Below are 18,028 nucleotides of genomic sequence, written 5' to 3' on the forward strand. Positions count from 1 at the left end.
ATGCTAAATTCTCCCTCAGTGTACCTGAACAGGCGCTGGAGTGTGGCGACTACCATAGAACCCCGACAGTACAGAAAGAAGCCATTCGGCCCATCGAGTCTGCACCGACAACAATCCCACCCAGGCCCTATCCCCATATCCCTACATATTAACCTGCTAATCCCTCTAACCCTCATATTTACCCACTAATCCCTCTAATCTACGCATCCCGGGACACTAAGGGGCAATTTAGCTTGGCCAATCAACCTAACCCGCACATCTTTGGACTGTTCCCCTAGTCACCACACTCCGGCACCTGTTTGGGTACACTGAGGGAGAATTTAGTATGGCCTAACCAGCACGTCCTTTGGACTGTGAGAGGAGGAAACTAGAGCACCTGGAGGGAAGCTCATGCAGGCACAGGGAGAACGTGCAGACTCCGTACAGACAGTGACCCAAGTCGGGAATCGAATCTGGGTCCCTGGTGCCGAGGGGCAGCAGGGCTAACCACTGTGCCACCGTACCGCCCTCTTTTGAAGAATTTCTGCATTGAACGGTTTTGACTGATATAATTTTGATTATGGGGTTTACAAATAAAGGATTTTTAAGTTAGCTCACCTCTCCATTTTTTCCAAATGAGATGGTCCTGGCCTCCATATCCAACACACATGTAATGTAGTCTCCTTGAGTAAAGCTGAAGAGAGTGAGCGTCTGCTCCCCATTGTGGTACAGGTTCCCACTATAAGCCCTGTACAGCCACATGTCTGAGGTAGTCCGATGGTTGAAATCATGCACGGGCCAGCGAGATACTCCCACACAGGTACCTTCATTGCCTCGATTTTCTTTCACTATATAGAACTGGAAAACAAATTTTTACAAGTACTTGTTTGATACGCTTCAACTATATCAAACTGAAAGGCACTTTATCAAACTGGATCAAGTTTAAAATGGAAACTCAAAAAGCTATCTGCTCCTTAAAAACAGGCTTATGTATTCTGCACTTAATTATGGACATACCTTCCATTGATAACATCCAGAAGCGATTCCAGTTGATGCTAATCCATAGCCCTTTCCACCGCTACCATGAGTAAGAACTTGTCCATTCTCCACCACACAACACTGGGTTTTCTCCGGATCGAAGGAAACCTCCTGGATCGGAAGATTTTCATCCTCTTCCTCTACTTCTCCCTGTTTCTGTGGTAGTTGCAATAAGTAATAAACCATGTTTTCCTCAGTGAAATGCAACGGTACGTTCAACAGAAATCCACACTGTCCAAGTTGTTTTAAAAAATGTAACAGTTCACGTAATTCATGTTGTGCCAGTATGTCGGACAGACAGAAAGGGGGCAGGAGTTAAAAGTTTTAAATGGGTAACATGAACCAAACCCACCGGGGCGGCACGGTGGTTAGCACTGCTGCCTCACAGCATCAGAGACCCAGGTTTGATTCTGGCCTCGGGTCACTGCCTGTGTGGAGTCTGCACATTCTCCCCGTGTCTGCGTGGGTTTCCTCCGGGTGCTCCGGTTTCCTCCCACAGTCCAAAGACGTGCGGGTTAGGGTGCATTGGCCGTGCTAAATTCTCCCTCAGTGTAACCCGAACAGGCGCCGGAGTGTGGCGACTAGGGGGATTTTCACAGTAACTTCATTGCATTGTTAATCTTAGCCTACTTGTGACTAATAAATAAACTTTTTAAAAAAAACTTTTAGTGTGCCTCTTTCTGGTTTAACTGGGATGAGGCTGGATGAGTAAAGTGAGCTCAAGAGGTGGTTCAAATCTTATCAATTTAGATCGAGTGTCAGTGGCCCACACTTCCCTTTCCGTCTCCCTTACTTCTCCCCAGTAGCCAACTTTGCAGTCTCCCTTTCCCCTCCCCCACCTCTCGTACTCTCCTTTTCTTCTCTCCATCCCTCTCGCCGTCTCCCTTTGTTCTTCCCCATCTCTCTCTGTCTCCCTTTTTGCTTTCCCACCAATCTCGCAATCTCCCTTTCTTCTTCTGCACTCACTCCCTCCCATTTCCCTCCCCCTCCTTCTCCTCCATACCCATCACAGACACTAATCTCACCCCCACGAAGACTCCAATTCTTATCAATTGCCTTGTCTATCTTGCCAGACGACCATCATCCTGGCGAGCCACCAGGAAAGCAAATTGAATTTTTAATAATCTGAAAGGACAGCCAGTTAAACTCAGCAGGACTCCACCTTCTATGGGTGGCACGGTGGCAGAGTGGTTAGCACTGCTGCCTCACAGCACCAGGGACCTGGGTTCGATTCCTGGCTTGGGTCACTGTGCGGAGTCTGCACGTTCTCTGCGTGGGTTTCCTCCGGGTGCTCCGGTTTCCTCCCACAGGCTGAAAAACTTGCTGGTTAGGGTGCATTGGCCGTGCTAAATTCTCCCTCAGTGTAACCCAAACAGGCGACTAGGGGATAGTCACAGTATCTTCATTGCAGTGTTAACGCAAGCCGACTTGTGACGAATAAATAAACTTTAAACAGTAGTAATTTCCCCTCATCTCAGTTGTAAATCTACCCCCCCTTAGTCTAAAACAACGGCCTCCTGTATAAATTTTTAAAAAAACTGCGGATACTGGAATCTGAAACAACAACAGAAAATGCTGGAAAATCTCAGCAGTTCTGAGAGCAACTGTGGAGAGAGAATAGAGCCAACGTTGGGAGTCCGGAAGACTCTATTCTCTCTCCACAGATGCTGTCAGACTTGCTGAGATTTTCCAGCATTTTCTGTGAACTCTTGTTCCAGATTGCCCCACCTCGCCGCTCTCTAACTTCCCCATCACTCCAGTCTACTTGCTGACTATTCTCAGGATGCAATTAATGCTGCCAGTTCACATTCTGAGCTGACACTTCAGTCCAGTATTGCATTTTCAGAGGCATCGCTATAGTTTAATGCTGTTTTCTACTTAACCATTAGATGGAATGAACAAGCGGCGCAATATCCTTTCCTCAACTTCTCAGCCTCTAGGACCTCAGCTATGTACTACGCCGAGCATTCATTCATCCCACTGCCCAATCTGCAAGCGCCACCCATTTAGTCCCCATTCCGCCTGGTCCTTTCCCCACATTTACTTGATTAATGACCTTTTTAAGCTGGTTCTCATTTTGAAATGCAGTCTCATTTCTGCCACCCATTTGATTTGAAGACCTGCTAATTAATTTGATAGTAAGGAGTCTAACAACACCAGGTTAAAGTCCAACAGGTTTATTTGGTAGCAAACGCCACTAGCTTTCGGAGCGCTGCTCCTTATTAATTTGATAGCAGAGCAGTGGAGAGCCACCAGATTGTGTGTTCATTGAGAATACGCAGGTCACGTTACCTGTAATTTTATTTCTTGCTCCTTCTCCTTTATTTGAATCATATGTTTTGCCTGAGCAATTGGTGCCTCCCACATGCAGTCAGAGATGAGCAAGAAAAGGTGTTCCACAACCTGGAAACATTAAATAAATTAGGTGAAAGGCACGACATGTGTACACAGCAAACAATAGCTGCAATCTCATTAATGCAGCATATTAAATAGGTCGCCCTGCATTTAAATGCTAAGCACGTTTGTCTACCGCCAATATTAGGGTGGCACGGTGGCATAGTGGTTAGTGCTGCTGCCTCACAGCGCCAGGGACCCGGGTTCGATTCCCGGCTTGGGTCACTGTCTGTGCGGAGTCTGCACATTCTCCCCGTGTCTGCGTGAGTTTCCTCTGGGTGCTCCGGTTTCCTCCCACAGCCCGAAAGACCTGCTGGTTAGGTACATTGGCCATGCTAAATTCTCCCTCAGTGTACCCGAACAGTAAGAAGTCTCACAACACCAGGTTAAAGTCCAACAGTTTATTTGATAGCATGAGCTTTTGGAGCGCTGCCCCTTCATCAGGTGAGTGGAGAGTTGGGTTCACAAATAGGACATATATAGACACAGACTCACTTACAAGATAATGGTTGGAATGCGAGTCTTAACAGGTAATCAAGTCTTTACAGGTACAGACAATGTGAGTGGAGAGTACCCGAACAGGTGCCGGAGTGTGGTAACTAAGGGATTTTCACAGTAACTTCATTGCAGTGTTAATGCAAGCTACTTGTGACGAGTAAATAAACTTTATTGAAAGATTTTTAGCTAGACAGATTTCGACACAAGCAGGTTTCTAGTCTTTCAGTACCATGTAAAATATATATTTAGCACAAATTTTGTAACCGATGCTTCTCCTTTACCTGTATCATTTGGTCATCTTCCACACTTGACTCACAGGCAGGCAACACCGCTTCTAGAACGTGGAGAGCAAGCAGCCTCGTTCTCAGGTTCCCAACCAGTGGCACACCTGCCCAACAAAAGACAACACAGACTTCAGGTATCCCGGCACAGTATTAGGATTTGTGGTTGATGTAGGGGGCTAATTAGGCTGATAAACCCATGATAATGTGATTTAAGAACACTAACACAATACTGACATAAGAGTGATTGACCGTAGGCTACGGAGAGCGCTGACGAGGGCTGTTGCTGAAGAAGACAGCTCTATAGGAACAACAAGTATTTTTCATTTAAAAACATGTATTTTGTATTTATGAAATGAATGTAGTTTGATTTTTAGGATTTTGTGAAGCTTCAGTCAATGACAAAATACAACAGGGCTTGATGGGAGGAGGTATAGGCAGAGCCTTCATTCCGCATCTAACCAGCATGTCTTTCGGACTATGGGAGGAAACCGGAGCACCTGGAGGAAACCCACGCAGACACGGGGAGAACGTGCAGACTCCACACAGACAGTGACTCAAGCCGGGTCCCTGGCGCTGTGAGGCAGCAGTGCTAACCACTGTGCCACCATGCCGCCTTAATATTGGTGTCAGACAAATGTGCTTAGCATTTCACTGAATACAGTTATGTTATCAGCAGTGATTGAAAACAAGATGACTACCAATGCCAATTTGTTGAATAGAGCTATACAGCTCCGAGCTGATAACACAGATGGAAGGCCGACACAAGGGATTTCTCAGCGTCAGACGAGAGTCCCGTGGGTTTAATTCAGTGGGAATCATTACCCCATTTCACTGTCCAGCATCCCACGTTGCTGGGCAACAGAAGGGTGGTAACATCTGTAATTAATGACAAATGAAATCCCACGAGGTTAGAATGTGTGTTGTTATTGGCTGGAGTTAATGACAGGATGATTATTGAGTGATTTGTATTAATGTTTATTGGATAATGCCCACCTTACCGGGAACATTGTTCTTTAGAGTGATATTGGGCTGCCCGCATTCTATACCTCGAGTGCTGGGCTACTTTATATCATTCTCCCATTCAATCATTTGGTTAAATAAAGTCATGTCTTAAAATTAGTACACTGCGTTTCATGAGCCTTTGTATTAGCTTAAATTTAGCAATACATAGCCCCGAGAGAAAGACCATCGGCAACAGTGGGCATCATTATTCTCCGGAATGTAGCAGCATAGACATGCTGCATCAACATGTAGGGTGTAACACTCCAGTCACATCAGCAGCTGGAATGTGATGGGCAGGGCACGTAGTTTGGTACAAGACAAGACAAGACAGCATGTATCACAACTTCTTATGCACGCTCACTAAAAGGCCACCTCACCAATGTTCTCTCTCCATATTAGGCTCCCTGCCAGTGTGAATTCAGAACTGTACACAAGTGACGTGCACCTGGCAAGGGTTTCACCTCTTTCATGACTTTGGAGGTTAGTAGATGCTACTTTCGCCTTCTTGAGGACCTTGCATCATTAGAGTACCATCTGCAAAAGCTGCACTAAGGCTGGACAGGGGAGGCACGCGAATGCTGGAAGACGGTGGTATGGAGGGTGGAGCAAAGGCTGGACAGGAGAAGCAGGCTAAGTGGGGAAGGGGGGGGTGGAGAATGTCTGAAGTGGAAACAGTGTCTGAGAGGGCGGGGTCGATGGTGGTTATGGGGCCTGCACTCAGGGTACTGGCGAGAGGAGAGAACAGTCACAGTCAAGGAGGGCAGCGCGGAGGGGAACCATTGTAGGTTGCCACAGGAGCAAGGACTTTAGCAGCAAGAGGCAGTGGGGTCTCTACAAGGTCCAGATGCTGGTGAACATGGTCTGCTGCAACGGCACGCATTGGCCCAACCACAAATGCATCGCTGGCAGTACTCTCATCTAGAAATGAGCAAAAGGCATCCTTGTATATCCCAGGATGTAGTTTTTCACATCTGCCAGCTTCTCCAGTACGAGCTGCATCTGCAAGGATTCTGGAGCAGTCACGCAGAGCTCCTGCATTGAGTGAATAACTGTCCAGAACCTCCGACTCCGTGTGTAACAGGAGGGCTGGCGGCTTCCTGTTTGTCCCACCACGAAATGCACCGAGCTTCTCGCAAACGCATAATTCATGAGCTGAACAGTGGAAGGGAGTGTGTTCAGCCATCCGGCCACCCAGTGGGAATCTTACTGTTATTCCTGCCTGCCTCTCACCTGGTCTCAGTCTCCAGAACAGAAGACGCTGCCCATAATCTGCAGGTGGCTTCGTGCAACACCTGAAAAAAATGAACTCTCTACATTGGAGGGCTTTTAAACCCAAGGTATAAACCTGCCACAGACTGAAGAGTTTCAACCCAGGCTGACAAAGGAAAGCCACTCACTGCAAAGGATTACTTTAGCTCGTGAAAATAAGATCATTTTTAGGAACTGAGGGGAGGATTTTACAACACTGTTTTTGAGATTTAGCCAAAAGCTTTACCATGTTAAAAGCTGTATATCAAAGTGCCTGGTGTCACGTTCCAGGACGTCTTGTAAAAATTGCTCTGCAACTTTCAGCATGTTTTTGCACGCAATTCTAAACTAAATGATCTAATCTGCAAATCTCCCTGAACAAATAGGAATTAACCTCAATGTGTTCAGACCGTGTATTACATCATACAATACTATTCTGTAATTACAGGAATATTTACCAACTTGCTGCTGCTTAAAAACATGTCTCGTGTCTGGCACACACATGCCAAACACATTTTATAATGGATGGAAAATAACCTTTTAAAAATCTGAATCTAAAGATTAAAATTTGCAAGCAGTTGAAAACAGTGTTGCCTGTGAAATATTCCATACAGAGACGTCGACCAGTTTATCACATTTACTCAAGTGCTTTTACTTTACGAGACAAAGGACTGTGGTTTAAACTTGGCTTTCTTAAAAATAGGCACAGATTAAAGAAACAATTTTTACACAGCAGATTGAATTAACTTTCCCCAACTAGGCTAATTGCCCGAGAAATAGATACTACCTGGTCTGGTGAAATCATAGAATCCCTACAGTACAGAAGGAGGCCATTCAGCCCATTAAGCCTGTACCGACCACTATCCCACCCAGGCCCTATACCCGTAACCCCACACATTTCTACTGCTAATCCCCCTGACACTAGGATCAATTCAGCTTGGCCAATCAACCTAACCCACACATCTTTTGGAGTGTGGGAGGAAACCGGAGCACCTGGAGGAAACCCACACAGACATGGGGAGAATGTGCAAACTCCACACAGACAGTGACCCGAGGCCGGAATTGAACTCGGGTCCCTGACGCTGAGGCAGCAGTGCTAACCCACTGTGCCGTCGATTGGGCAGTTGGATTCAATTCACTGAGCTCACAGTGACAGATGAACTCAGGGCCCTCTTAGCATGCAGGTGGATCTCGCACATCCTCTTGCGTCATCCCAGGTCACAATAGGTTTGGTGGAGTCTTCGCCAGGGCTTGTGATAATTTGGAGACAGCTTGCGCGTGCTACTCTGTCCAATTCCACAGGGCCTTCTTTGTTTGAGTTCTGAGTGCGCAGAGGCTTTGGTGGCGAAACCATTAGTGTGGTTCCTATAATATTGATGGTGTCGGGGGGATTAACAGCATAAATTAGGGTTACGAGAATAGGGCCTGGGCGGGATTGTGGTCGGTGCAGACTTGATGGGCCAAATGGCCTCCTTCTGCACTGTAGGGATTGTATGAAGATTCTATGAATATCCCAACAATCCTAAAATGGATCGTAGCGAACTCGCACCTTTGGGCAGGGGCAATTGGGCTGTTGTGTGCATCGGTTTCCTTTGAATCTTGTGTTTGTTGTGGGTCACTATAATTCCCAAGTATGTGACTTGGGGCTTTATGAAAGGGAGCTGCAACCACCTACATTTGGACACTGACTAGTGGAGCAGCCCAGGTTATCTGCTGCATTTCCCAATCGCATTATTGGACCACAGACTGCCCACGTGCCACCCCATGGCAGACCTGCTAGTATCAAGTTTCGGAATTATGAAGGCTTAGTTAATTGTTGAGGAGTGTTGCAATAGGAGTTCCTTACCGGAAAAATACTTCTGAGCAGCTATATTAAGGAGCACCTCAGTCCATTTGGGCGAGGCCATCTTTGACTGAATGGCCTTTGAGGAAACAACTCTCCGCAGGAAAACGAGAAAGTCTCCCAGCTGCAGCTCTGCTGTGTGCTGCTTTCGAAGAATGGCTGAAATAAAAAATCAGAACAAGATTTCAATTAACTCAGACACTTTCAGGAAATTGAGGGAAATTCTGGCATGGGAATCAAAGAATTATTTGATATGGCGACAGGGTAAAGAAATGAGATTGTAATGAATAACTCCCACCGGGCGGCACGGCGGTTAGCACTGCTGCCTCACTGCGCTAGGGACACGGGTTTGATTCCAGCCTCGGGTCACTGTCTGTGTGCCGGGCAGCATGGTGGCACAGTGGTTAGCACTGCTGCCTCACTGCGCCAGGGACACGGGTTCGATTCCAGCCTCGGGTCACTGTCTGTGTGCCGGGCAGCATGGTGGCACAGTGGTTAGCACTGCTGCCTCACTGCGCCAGGGACACGGGTTCGATTCCAGCCTCGGGTCACTGTCTGTGTGCCGGGCAGCATGGTGGCACAGTGGTTAGCACTGCTGCCTCACCGCGCTAGGGACCTGGGTTCGATTCCAGCCTCGGATAACTGTCTGTGCAAAGTCTGCACATTTTCCCCGTAGGTTTCCTCCGGGTGCTCAGGTTTCCTCCCACAGTCCAAAGATGTGCGGGTTAGGTTGATTGGTCATGCTAAATTGACCCTTAGTGTCAGGGGGATTAGCAATGTAAATATGTGGGGTTACAGGGATAGGGCCTGGGTGGAATTTGGTCGGTGCAGACTTGATGGGCCAAATGGCCTCCTTCTGCACTGTAGAGATACTATGATTCTATCAGGCCTGCAAATGTGGTGCTAAATGACTTCCTTCTGTGCTTTTATGGTTGTATGAATTAAAGTCAGCATTAAGTTAATTAATGTTTTTTTAATCTTGAAAAGAAAAGTCCAAGGGCTCGATTTTCAGCCGACATCCGTCACCAGAGAGAACGATGACATGGGCTGAAAATCCGGAGATGATCGGGAAACGTGATTTTCTCCATCCCTCACCAGTGACGTTGTCAGGTTCATGCCCACAAAGTGTTGGAAACTAATTTTAATGCATTGGCATTAATTTTAATACTAACCACCCTCCCACTGTATATTGACCCCGAGCTGTACTTCCACACGTTGCCGAGGTTTACCACAGGTTCGCCCAGACGTGAACCTGTCATGGGGATTCCCTGGGGGCGGGAAGGTGAATATAGCCCCCTGGTGGGCGGGGGAAGGGACATGACCAGGCACTGCCCCATGATAGTGCTAAGGTGGCATTATGCCAGCCTGTGCCAAAGGCAGATCCTAGTGGCAGCCTGATGGAAGGGAACTCATTTATTTGTGACATGGGAGCTGCGGGGGGGGGCACATGGCCAGGCACTGTCCCCTAACAGTGCCAGGTTGGCACCATGCCAACCTGTGCCAGAGTCACAAGACCCGACTGGGAGCCTGATGGAAGGGAACTCATTTGTTTGTGATGTGGGAGCTGCGGGAGGGGGGGGGGTGGTTGAGGTAGACAAAGTGCCAGAAGATTTGGCAAGAGAAACAGTAAGAAGTCTCACAACACCAGGTGAAAGTCCAACAGATTTATCTGGTAGCACGAGCTTTCGGAGCGTTGCTCCTTCATAAGGTGGGTGATGAAGGGGCAACCTGATGAAGGGGCGACGCTCCGAAAGCTCGTGCTACCAAATAAACCTGTTGGACTTTAACCTGGTGTTGTCAGACTACTTACTGTGCCTACCCCAGTCCAACGCTGGCAACTCCACATCATGGAAAGAAACACGGCAGTTTTCAGTAGGGCCTGTTCTGTGCTGTACTGTTCTATGTTCTATATCTTGACACACTGCCAGATTCTGCCCATAGTGTGAACATTTCTTATTGAAGGAAGTAAATCTGTAAGCCTAACCATCACACGCTTTACCAGAGAAGACCCACATGTGCTTTAATCTCAGCAAGCTGAAGAGGGAGCAATTACACACTACAGGGAAAGAATTTACCTCAGGAACCACTTCACTGGGACTGTGGAATATGGAAAATCTCTATCTCTGCAGAATTCTTTATACTTTCTCTCAAACAAGCAAAAGAAAAGCTCCGAGCCAAAATTCACAGGCGCGATGCAGGTGGGATATTGCATCCCTCCAGGTGCAACAGGGGATTTTTTTTTAAACGGTGCTCTGGATTCTGGGAGAGTGCCTGCGCCATAGCCATTTTCTTCTATGCAACGCTCTACCCACAAGAGCAGCTCCTAATGCAATCCGCACCAAACACAGGAGTCATCAGGCGTGATGAAAGGCAGCTTGGATCAATTATTTAAGGACTACGTCAGAAGGCAGCTCTCACAGGGGTTGAAGTGGAAAATAATCTGACAGGGTCACATCCAAGTGCTGGGGTTGCCAGAGTTAACGGCATAATCAGAACTAATGTCCCAGAATTTTAATGATGTGGAGATGTCGGCGTTGGACTGGGGTAAACACACAGTAAGGAGTCTAACAACACCAGGTTAAAGTCCAACAGGTTTATTTGGTAGCAAACGCCACTAGCTTTCGGAGCGCTGCTCCTTCGTCAGGTGAGTCACCTGACGAAGGAGCAGCGCTCCGAAAGCTAGTGGCGTTTGCTACCAAATAAACCTGTTGGACTTTAACCCAGAATTTTAAACCAGAGGTTTACACCCATTGCAGATACCCCACTACCGTTCCCCCCACCCCAACCCTCATTTTAATGTACGATGCAAGATAGGTTTCAATACCTTTTAAATCTTTGGTGTCCTCAGCCTCACCAGTCTCATCTAATTTGTTTTCTCCATCTCCGTGCAAGGGCGTTAGCTGTACGCCAGCCTGAGAGAGTAGGTTCTTCAGCTGACTGCACAGCAAGTCTAAGAGAGACTGAACAACCTTCGGGCTCAGCTTGTCTGCATAGGTTCTGTGGAGTAAGAATTAAAGCATGCATATTTGAACCGCTGAACGAAAGGTTATTCTGGTCTTAAAATGATTGTGTGCCATACTTTGCCGTACCCTGGGTTTAACCCATAACCTGTGCTGAATTTTCATAGGTCGTTTTACAGGAGGATGATTTGAGAAGGGCAAGTAGAAAAAGGAAAGGCTGCATAGGAGAACGTCTAGCTGTTCAGTGAGGAATGAAATGGAATTAACTATGGTTTCAGAGGCTCTGGATTGAATGAAGACCGGGGGTGGGGGGGGCCAGCCCGTTGCACTGTGTGACATCAGCGATGGCCGTTTAACGGGCTCCCCGCTGGGTGGCGCAGCCTCCATGCATTTCCAGCTCCGTATCGGAATACACAATTACCAGACAAAAAGTATCCCTCACATATCTCGTTTGTTTTATAAGGGATTAAGCACTTATGATATAAAAGTTTTGAATGGGATTTCATGAATGGGAGTTTTTTAAAAAAATATAGCAACGCCTGTAATAGATATTTACACCTTTATTTTATTTCATCTCAATATGGCCTCCAAGATCTGCCCTTGGTGGATACCCAAGTGATTTGGCATAGTGTAAAAGGGAAAGGGTGGTAGGTGGCGCGACACGAGTTTGTATTAAGATGGCATAGGAGTGCATGGGGTGTGGGCTACAGGGCCTAAAATCTAATGAAACAACTGGGACGGAGTCCCAGATAATTGAGGGGACCTTTTAAACAGCTCAACTTGGCACTGCCTGTGGCTGCCTCCGTTCTGTGTCCCAGGGCAGCAGACCCGATTCTCTCACCTCCCCCCGCCCGACTCCAAGAGCAGAAATTGGGTCTAACCAGGCACTTTCTGCCAAGGCGGGTCTGCCAAGTTAGGAAATTTCCTGGCTCCAGCTAGCTGCCCCGATAGTGAAAATCCAGCCCACTGAAGGGAAACTTACACTACGGACATTTGAAATTTTGTTTTGCAAAATGGGGTTAGGTCGTCATTCAGAATGATGCTGTGGTTTAACGAAGACCGATTGACAGCAGGCCAGCTCTCACCTTCTTGGGTCAGTGTAATTGTGGTATCGTTGTGGCCCAAATGGTTATTGATAGAAAACCAAAAAAAAAAACATGTTCTTACCCAGTGGTGATGGCGAGGATCTGAAGCAATCTAGTGCTGGCAACCTTCAAAGCAGTGCTGAGCTGTGAAACGCCTGGCTTTTGTATCAGTTGCAGTGGCTGTCCCAGCATTGTATCAGTGCCACACAACTGGGATAGGACGTTCAACAAACCACTGGAGATTGCCAGAGAGACATCCACCGGCTGGTAACGCACACTCAGTGCGAATACTGTGACCAGCAAAAGGCGTTGTTGAGCTCCTGGAAACAGGAATAAAAGCAAATATTATGCATTTTAAATAATGCACCAATGATAACCGGCAATTTTTAAATATTACAATTTAAATATTAAATTTTGCAATCGCAGAAGGTGTAACGCCTGTCCCTTTACCTCTTCCATGCTCACCATCCAAGGCCCAAAACACTCATTCCAGGTTAAGCAGCGTTTCACTAGCACCTCTTTTGCATTCTATTGCATTCGCTGCTTCCAATGTGGTCTCCTCTATAATCGGAGAGACCAAGCATAGACTGGGTGATCACTTTTGCTGATTAGCTTCGGTCCTTCCGAGTACTTTCGGAAGGACCCTGACCTTCCGGTTGCTGCCATTTTAACACACGATCCTGCTCCCATGCCCACATGTCTGTCCTTGGCCCTGCTGCAATGTTCCAGTGAAGCTCAACGCAAACTGGAGGAACAGCATCTCATCTTCCGACTCGGCACTTTACAGCCTTCCGGTCTCAACATCGAATTCAACAACTTCAGATGATTCGCTCTACCCCACCTTGGACCCCTTTGTTTTCATTCAATTTAATTTATTTTTTTACTGTTCTCTACCTTTTATTTCTTTATTGTCTTTCTTCATTTTATTCTGTTCCCTTACTTTACGCCCCTTCCCTTAACTTCCCCCCCCCCCCCTCCCTTTGCTTCTCCTTTTCTAAATCTTACCTCTGTCCCATCCATTTTCCTCCACCCCAACATCTTCATTGTAGCTTCTCTGCCGTTTGGCCATTCACACCCTTTATTCTCTCTTTGGGCAGCTATTATCTGACTTCCCTGGTTTCTGTGGCTATGACTCATCTTTCATTCCCTCTCACTGCAGTATAAATATCTCCCACTTTCTTTGCCTTTTAGCTTTGACAAAAGGTCGTCTGGACTCGAAACGTCAGCTCTTTTCTCTCCTTACAGATGCTGCCAGACCTGCTGAGATTTTCCAGCATTCTCTCTTTTGGTTTACAATATTTGCAATCTACATACTGCAAACATTGTAGAAAGTGTAATGCCCGAGTTCATCATTGGAGGCATTCCATACACAGGAAATCAAGACCAGCAGCAGAGTGTAAGTGATACGGAGTTGGTGTATAGATAATTGGACCAAAGTGTGCAAACATATTTCAGCAGCTATTCAGGAGACACAAAAGGTACAAAGAAAGCAATCACCCAGCTGATCCACATCTCTCTTTCTGACCTTGTATTGGCTGAAGTTGCAGCTTTATGTGCTATTAAGTTGTTCTCAGTGTTGCAATAGAGGATGGTATTGTTCTCTACCGACAGAAATAATGGGGCAGCACTGCTGCCTCAAAGCGCCAGGGACCCAGGTTCGATTCCTGGCTTGGGTGACTGCACGTTCTCCCTATGTTTGCATGGGTTTCCTCCGGGTGCTCCGGTGTCCTCCCACAGCTTGAAAGATGTGCTGGTTGAGTGCATTGGCCATGCTAAAATTCTCCCTCGGTGTACCCGAACAGGTGCCGGAGTGTGGCAACTAGAGGATTTTCACAGTAACCTCATCGCAGTGTAAATGTAAGCCTACTTGTGACACTAATAAATAAACTTAAAAAAATACTGTAGCTCACAATGTGCCAAGGCGGAACAGAATGAAGGAGACCAGCCGGCTGGGTTTGACAGCTTGGACTAGAGGCTGGCAGGGATGGATGGATTTTGTACGGGGGCTTCCCCTCTCCCACCCACAGCCAACCCTAAAGATGACCCCCCCCCCCTTTTGTGCCTACCACCCCTCCCCAGTCCTCAAAAACCATCCTCCCTCTCTCCACCTTCACGGTAGTTATGGAAAAGCGCCCAGCCAAAACGCCTGGGCTCAGTTGAAGTCCGGAATCTAACTTCAGGTCTTCTTGGCACTGCTTGCAGTTTCAGCAGTGGCCACTAGGGTGTTCTGGCGCTGCTGGGATGAGAAAATGCCAGCCAATCGGATGGGCTAACAGCTCTGAAGGACAGGACTTCCTGCCCCTGAGGGACAGAGTCCCCCGCACCCAATTAATTAAACTTCTCCCATTGTAATATTATTGCAGGTCAGCCAGATTTAAAGCTGGCACTGCAACTGGAGGGATGGTGACTACATCTCTACCCACCTCCACACCCTGTAAATTTCACCCCATTGAGTTGTTGCCATGAGCTACAGGGAAACGCAGCAAAGAGGTAAGACCAGACAATGTGGAAGGAACGGATTGTGTGGTGTTTGCAAACCGTTGCTTCACGAGATGAGGGTTTGGGGCCCAGGCAATTGTGTAGAAGCAACAAACAAATGTGTCGCATGGGCAAGAGGAAAAGGCAGAGCAACCATAACAGAGATGGTGGGAAAAGTATCACAGAGCGAGTGGTCCTGGAAGAAGAAAGGGAAGAAAGAGATGGAAAGGTCTGCGAGACAATGAGATGGTGGAAGTAGGCTGGCAGTCACTGACAAGAAGGGCCAAACATTAGAATCCTACAGTGCAGAATGAGGCCATTTGGCCCATCGGGTCTGCACTGACTCTGCCAGAATATCTTACCCAGGCCCTATCCCTGTAGTCCCACACATTTACCATGGCTAATCCACTTAGCCTACTAAGGGGCAATTTAGCCTGTCCAATCAACCAACTTAACCTGCACATCTTTGGACTGTGGGGCCAAGGCCAGCACATCCTTCCTTAGATACAGAGCACCCGGAGGAAACCCACGCAGACACGGGGAGAATTTGTAAACACCAGGACAGTCACCCAAGGCCGGAATTGAATTCTGGTCAATTCCACTGTGCCACCGAGCCACCCAATGCCCCGCTCCCCCATAGCCCTGTATCAATCCCCAAACTAATCCCACTGTCCCACTCTCTCCCCATAGCCCTGTACCATAAGACCATAAGTCATAGGAGCAGAATTAGGCCACTCAAGCCTGCTCTGCCATTCAATCGTGGCTAATATTTTTCTCATCCTCATAATCCCTGATCCCCTTATTAATCAAGAGCCTATCTATCTCTGTCTTAAAGACACACAATGACCTGGCCTCCACAGCCTTCTGCGGCAAAGAGTTCCACAGATTCACCACCCTCTGGCTGAAGAAATTCCTCCTCATCTCAGTTTTAAAGGATCGTTCCTTTAGCCTGAGGTTGTGCCCTCTGGTTCTAGTTTTCCTACTAGTGGAAACATCCTCTCCACGTCCACTCTATCCAGGCCTCGCACTTTCCTGTAAGTTTCAATAAGATCCCCCCTCATCCTTCTAAACTCCAACGAGTACAGACCCAGAGTCCTCAACTGCTCCTCATATGACAAGCTCTTCATTCCAGGAATCATTCTTGTGAACCTCCTCTGGACCCTTTCCAAGTCCAGCACATCCTTCCTTAGATATGGGGCCCAAAACTGCTCACAGTACTCAAAATGGGGTCTGACCAGAGCCTTATACAGCCTCAGAAGTACGTCCTTGTTCTCGTATTCTAGTCCTCTCGACATGAATCCTCACATTGCATTTGCCTTCCTAACTGCCGACTGAACCTGCACGTTAACCTTGAGAATCTTGAACAATAACTCCCAAGCCCCTGTGTCTCTGATTTCCTAAGCATTTCCTCATTTAGAAAATAGTCTATGCCTCCATTCCTCCTTCCAAAGTGCATAACCTCACATTTTTCCACACTGTATTCCACCTGCCACTTCTTTGCCCACTCTCCTAACCTGTCCAAGTCCTTCTGCAGCCCCCCTGCTTCCTCAAGATTACCTGTCCCTCTACATATCTTTGTATCATCTGCAAACTTAGCAACAGTGCCTTCAGTTCCTTCCTCCAAATCGTTAATGTATATTGTGAAAAGTTGTGGTCCCAGCACCAACCCCTGAGGCACACCACGAGTCACCGACTGCCATCCTGAGAAAGACCCCTTTATCCCCATTCTCTGCCTTCTGACAGCCAGCCAATCCCCTATCCATACCAGGATCTTACCCTTAACACCATGGGCTCTTAACTTATTTAACAGTCTCCTATGCGGCACCTTGTCAAAGGCCTTCTGGAAATCTAAATAAATCACGTCCATTGCTTCTCCTTTATCTAACTTTCTTGTTACCTCCTCAAAGAACTCTAACAGATTTGTCAGACATGACTTCCCCTTGACTTAGTTCTACTTTATCATGCACTTCCAAGTATTCCACAATCTCATCTTTAATAATGGACTCTAAAATGTTGCCAATGAACGAAGTCAGGCTAACCGGCCTATAATTTCCCATCTGCTGCCTCCCTCCCTTCTTAAACAGTGGTGTTACATTCGCTACTTTCCAGTCCTCTGGTAGCCTCCCTGCCTCCAGTGATTCCTGAAAGATCACCACCAATGCCTCCACAATTTCCATAGCTATCACTTTTAGAATCCTAGTGTGTAGTCCATCTGGTCCAGGTGATTTATCCACCTTCAGACCTTTCAGTTTCCCCAGAACCTTCTCCTTAGTGATGGCTACTACACTCACCTGTGCCCCCTGACTCTCCTGGAGCTCTGGCATCCCACTGGTGTCTTCCACTGTGAAGACTGATGCAAAGTAACTATTCAGTTCCTCTGCCATTGCTTTGTTTCCTATTATTACCTCTCCAGCTTCATTTTCCAGTGGTCCAATGGCTATTTTTGCCTCTCTCTTACCTTTCATATATTGAAAAAAAACTCTTCCCATCTTCTTTCATATTACTAGCTAGCTTACACTCATATTTCATCTTCTCCCCCCTTATTGCTTTTTTAGTTGTCCTCTGCTCGCTTTTAAAGGCTTCCACTAATCCTTGCCACTTTGTATGCTTTATCTTTTGCTTTTATGCTGTCTTTGACTTCCCTTGTCAGCCATGGATGCCTCGTCCTCCCCCTTAGCATGCTTCCTCCTCCTTGGGATGAATTTCTGTTGTGCCTCCCAAATAACTCTCAAAAACTCCTGCCATTGTTGTTCCACTGTCTTCCCTGGTAGGCTCCCTTTCCAATCAACCCTGGCCAGCTCCTCCCTCATGTCTTTGCAGTTAGCTTCCCCCAAAGTAATCGCACTGCCCTGCTCTCTCCCCATACCCCTGTATCAATCCTAAATTATTCCAGATAAATGCAAAATATTGCGGACGCAGGAATCTGAAACAGTTCTGATGAAGGGTTGTGTAGACCCGAAACATTTGCTCTACTCGTTGTTCTGATGAGAGGAATGGGGATGGCAGTAACTGTGATTAAGAGCACTGTCACCAAACAATAAAAAATATCTGGAATTAAGAATCTACCGATGACCGCGAAACTATTGTCGAATAAACCCATCTGGTTCACTTACATCCTTTAGGGAAGGAAACCTGCAATCCTTACCTGGTCCGGCCTACAGGTGACGCCAGAGCCACTGCAATGTGATTGACTCTCTATGGCCCTTGGGCAACTAGGGA

General features: G+C 47.1%; 1 protein-coding gene across 1 annotated transcript in view; it reads right to left on the reverse strand.

Moving 5' to 3' along the window:
* The window catches only part of herc1 (HECT and RLD domain containing E3 ubiquitin protein ligase family member 1), a 265,419-nt gene that overhangs the window by 114,120 nt on the left and 133,271 nt on the right, over positions 1-18,028 (reverse strand). The window contains exons 29-35 of the mRNA XM_078199818.1: positions 12,414-12,651; positions 11,111-11,283; positions 8,290-8,445; positions 4,191-4,297; positions 3,310-3,420; positions 997-1,173; positions 598-837 (exon numbers count right to left, since the gene is read on the reverse strand). Of these exons, the coding sequence (XP_078055944.1) occupies positions 598-837; positions 997-1,173; positions 3,310-3,420; positions 4,191-4,297; positions 8,290-8,445; positions 11,111-11,283; positions 12,414-12,651 (1,202 nt within the window). The remainder of the gene's footprint in view (positions 1-597; positions 838-996; positions 1,174-3,309; positions 3,421-4,190; positions 4,298-8,289; positions 8,446-11,110; positions 11,284-12,413; positions 12,652-18,028) is intronic.

Source organism: Mustelus asterias, chromosome 29 (genome assembly GCF_964213995.1).
Source record: "Mustelus asterias chromosome 29, sMusAst1.hap1.1, whole genome shotgun sequence".
Taxonomy (NCBI): Eukaryota; Metazoa; Chordata; class Chondrichthyes; order Carcharhiniformes; family Triakidae; genus Mustelus; species Mustelus asterias.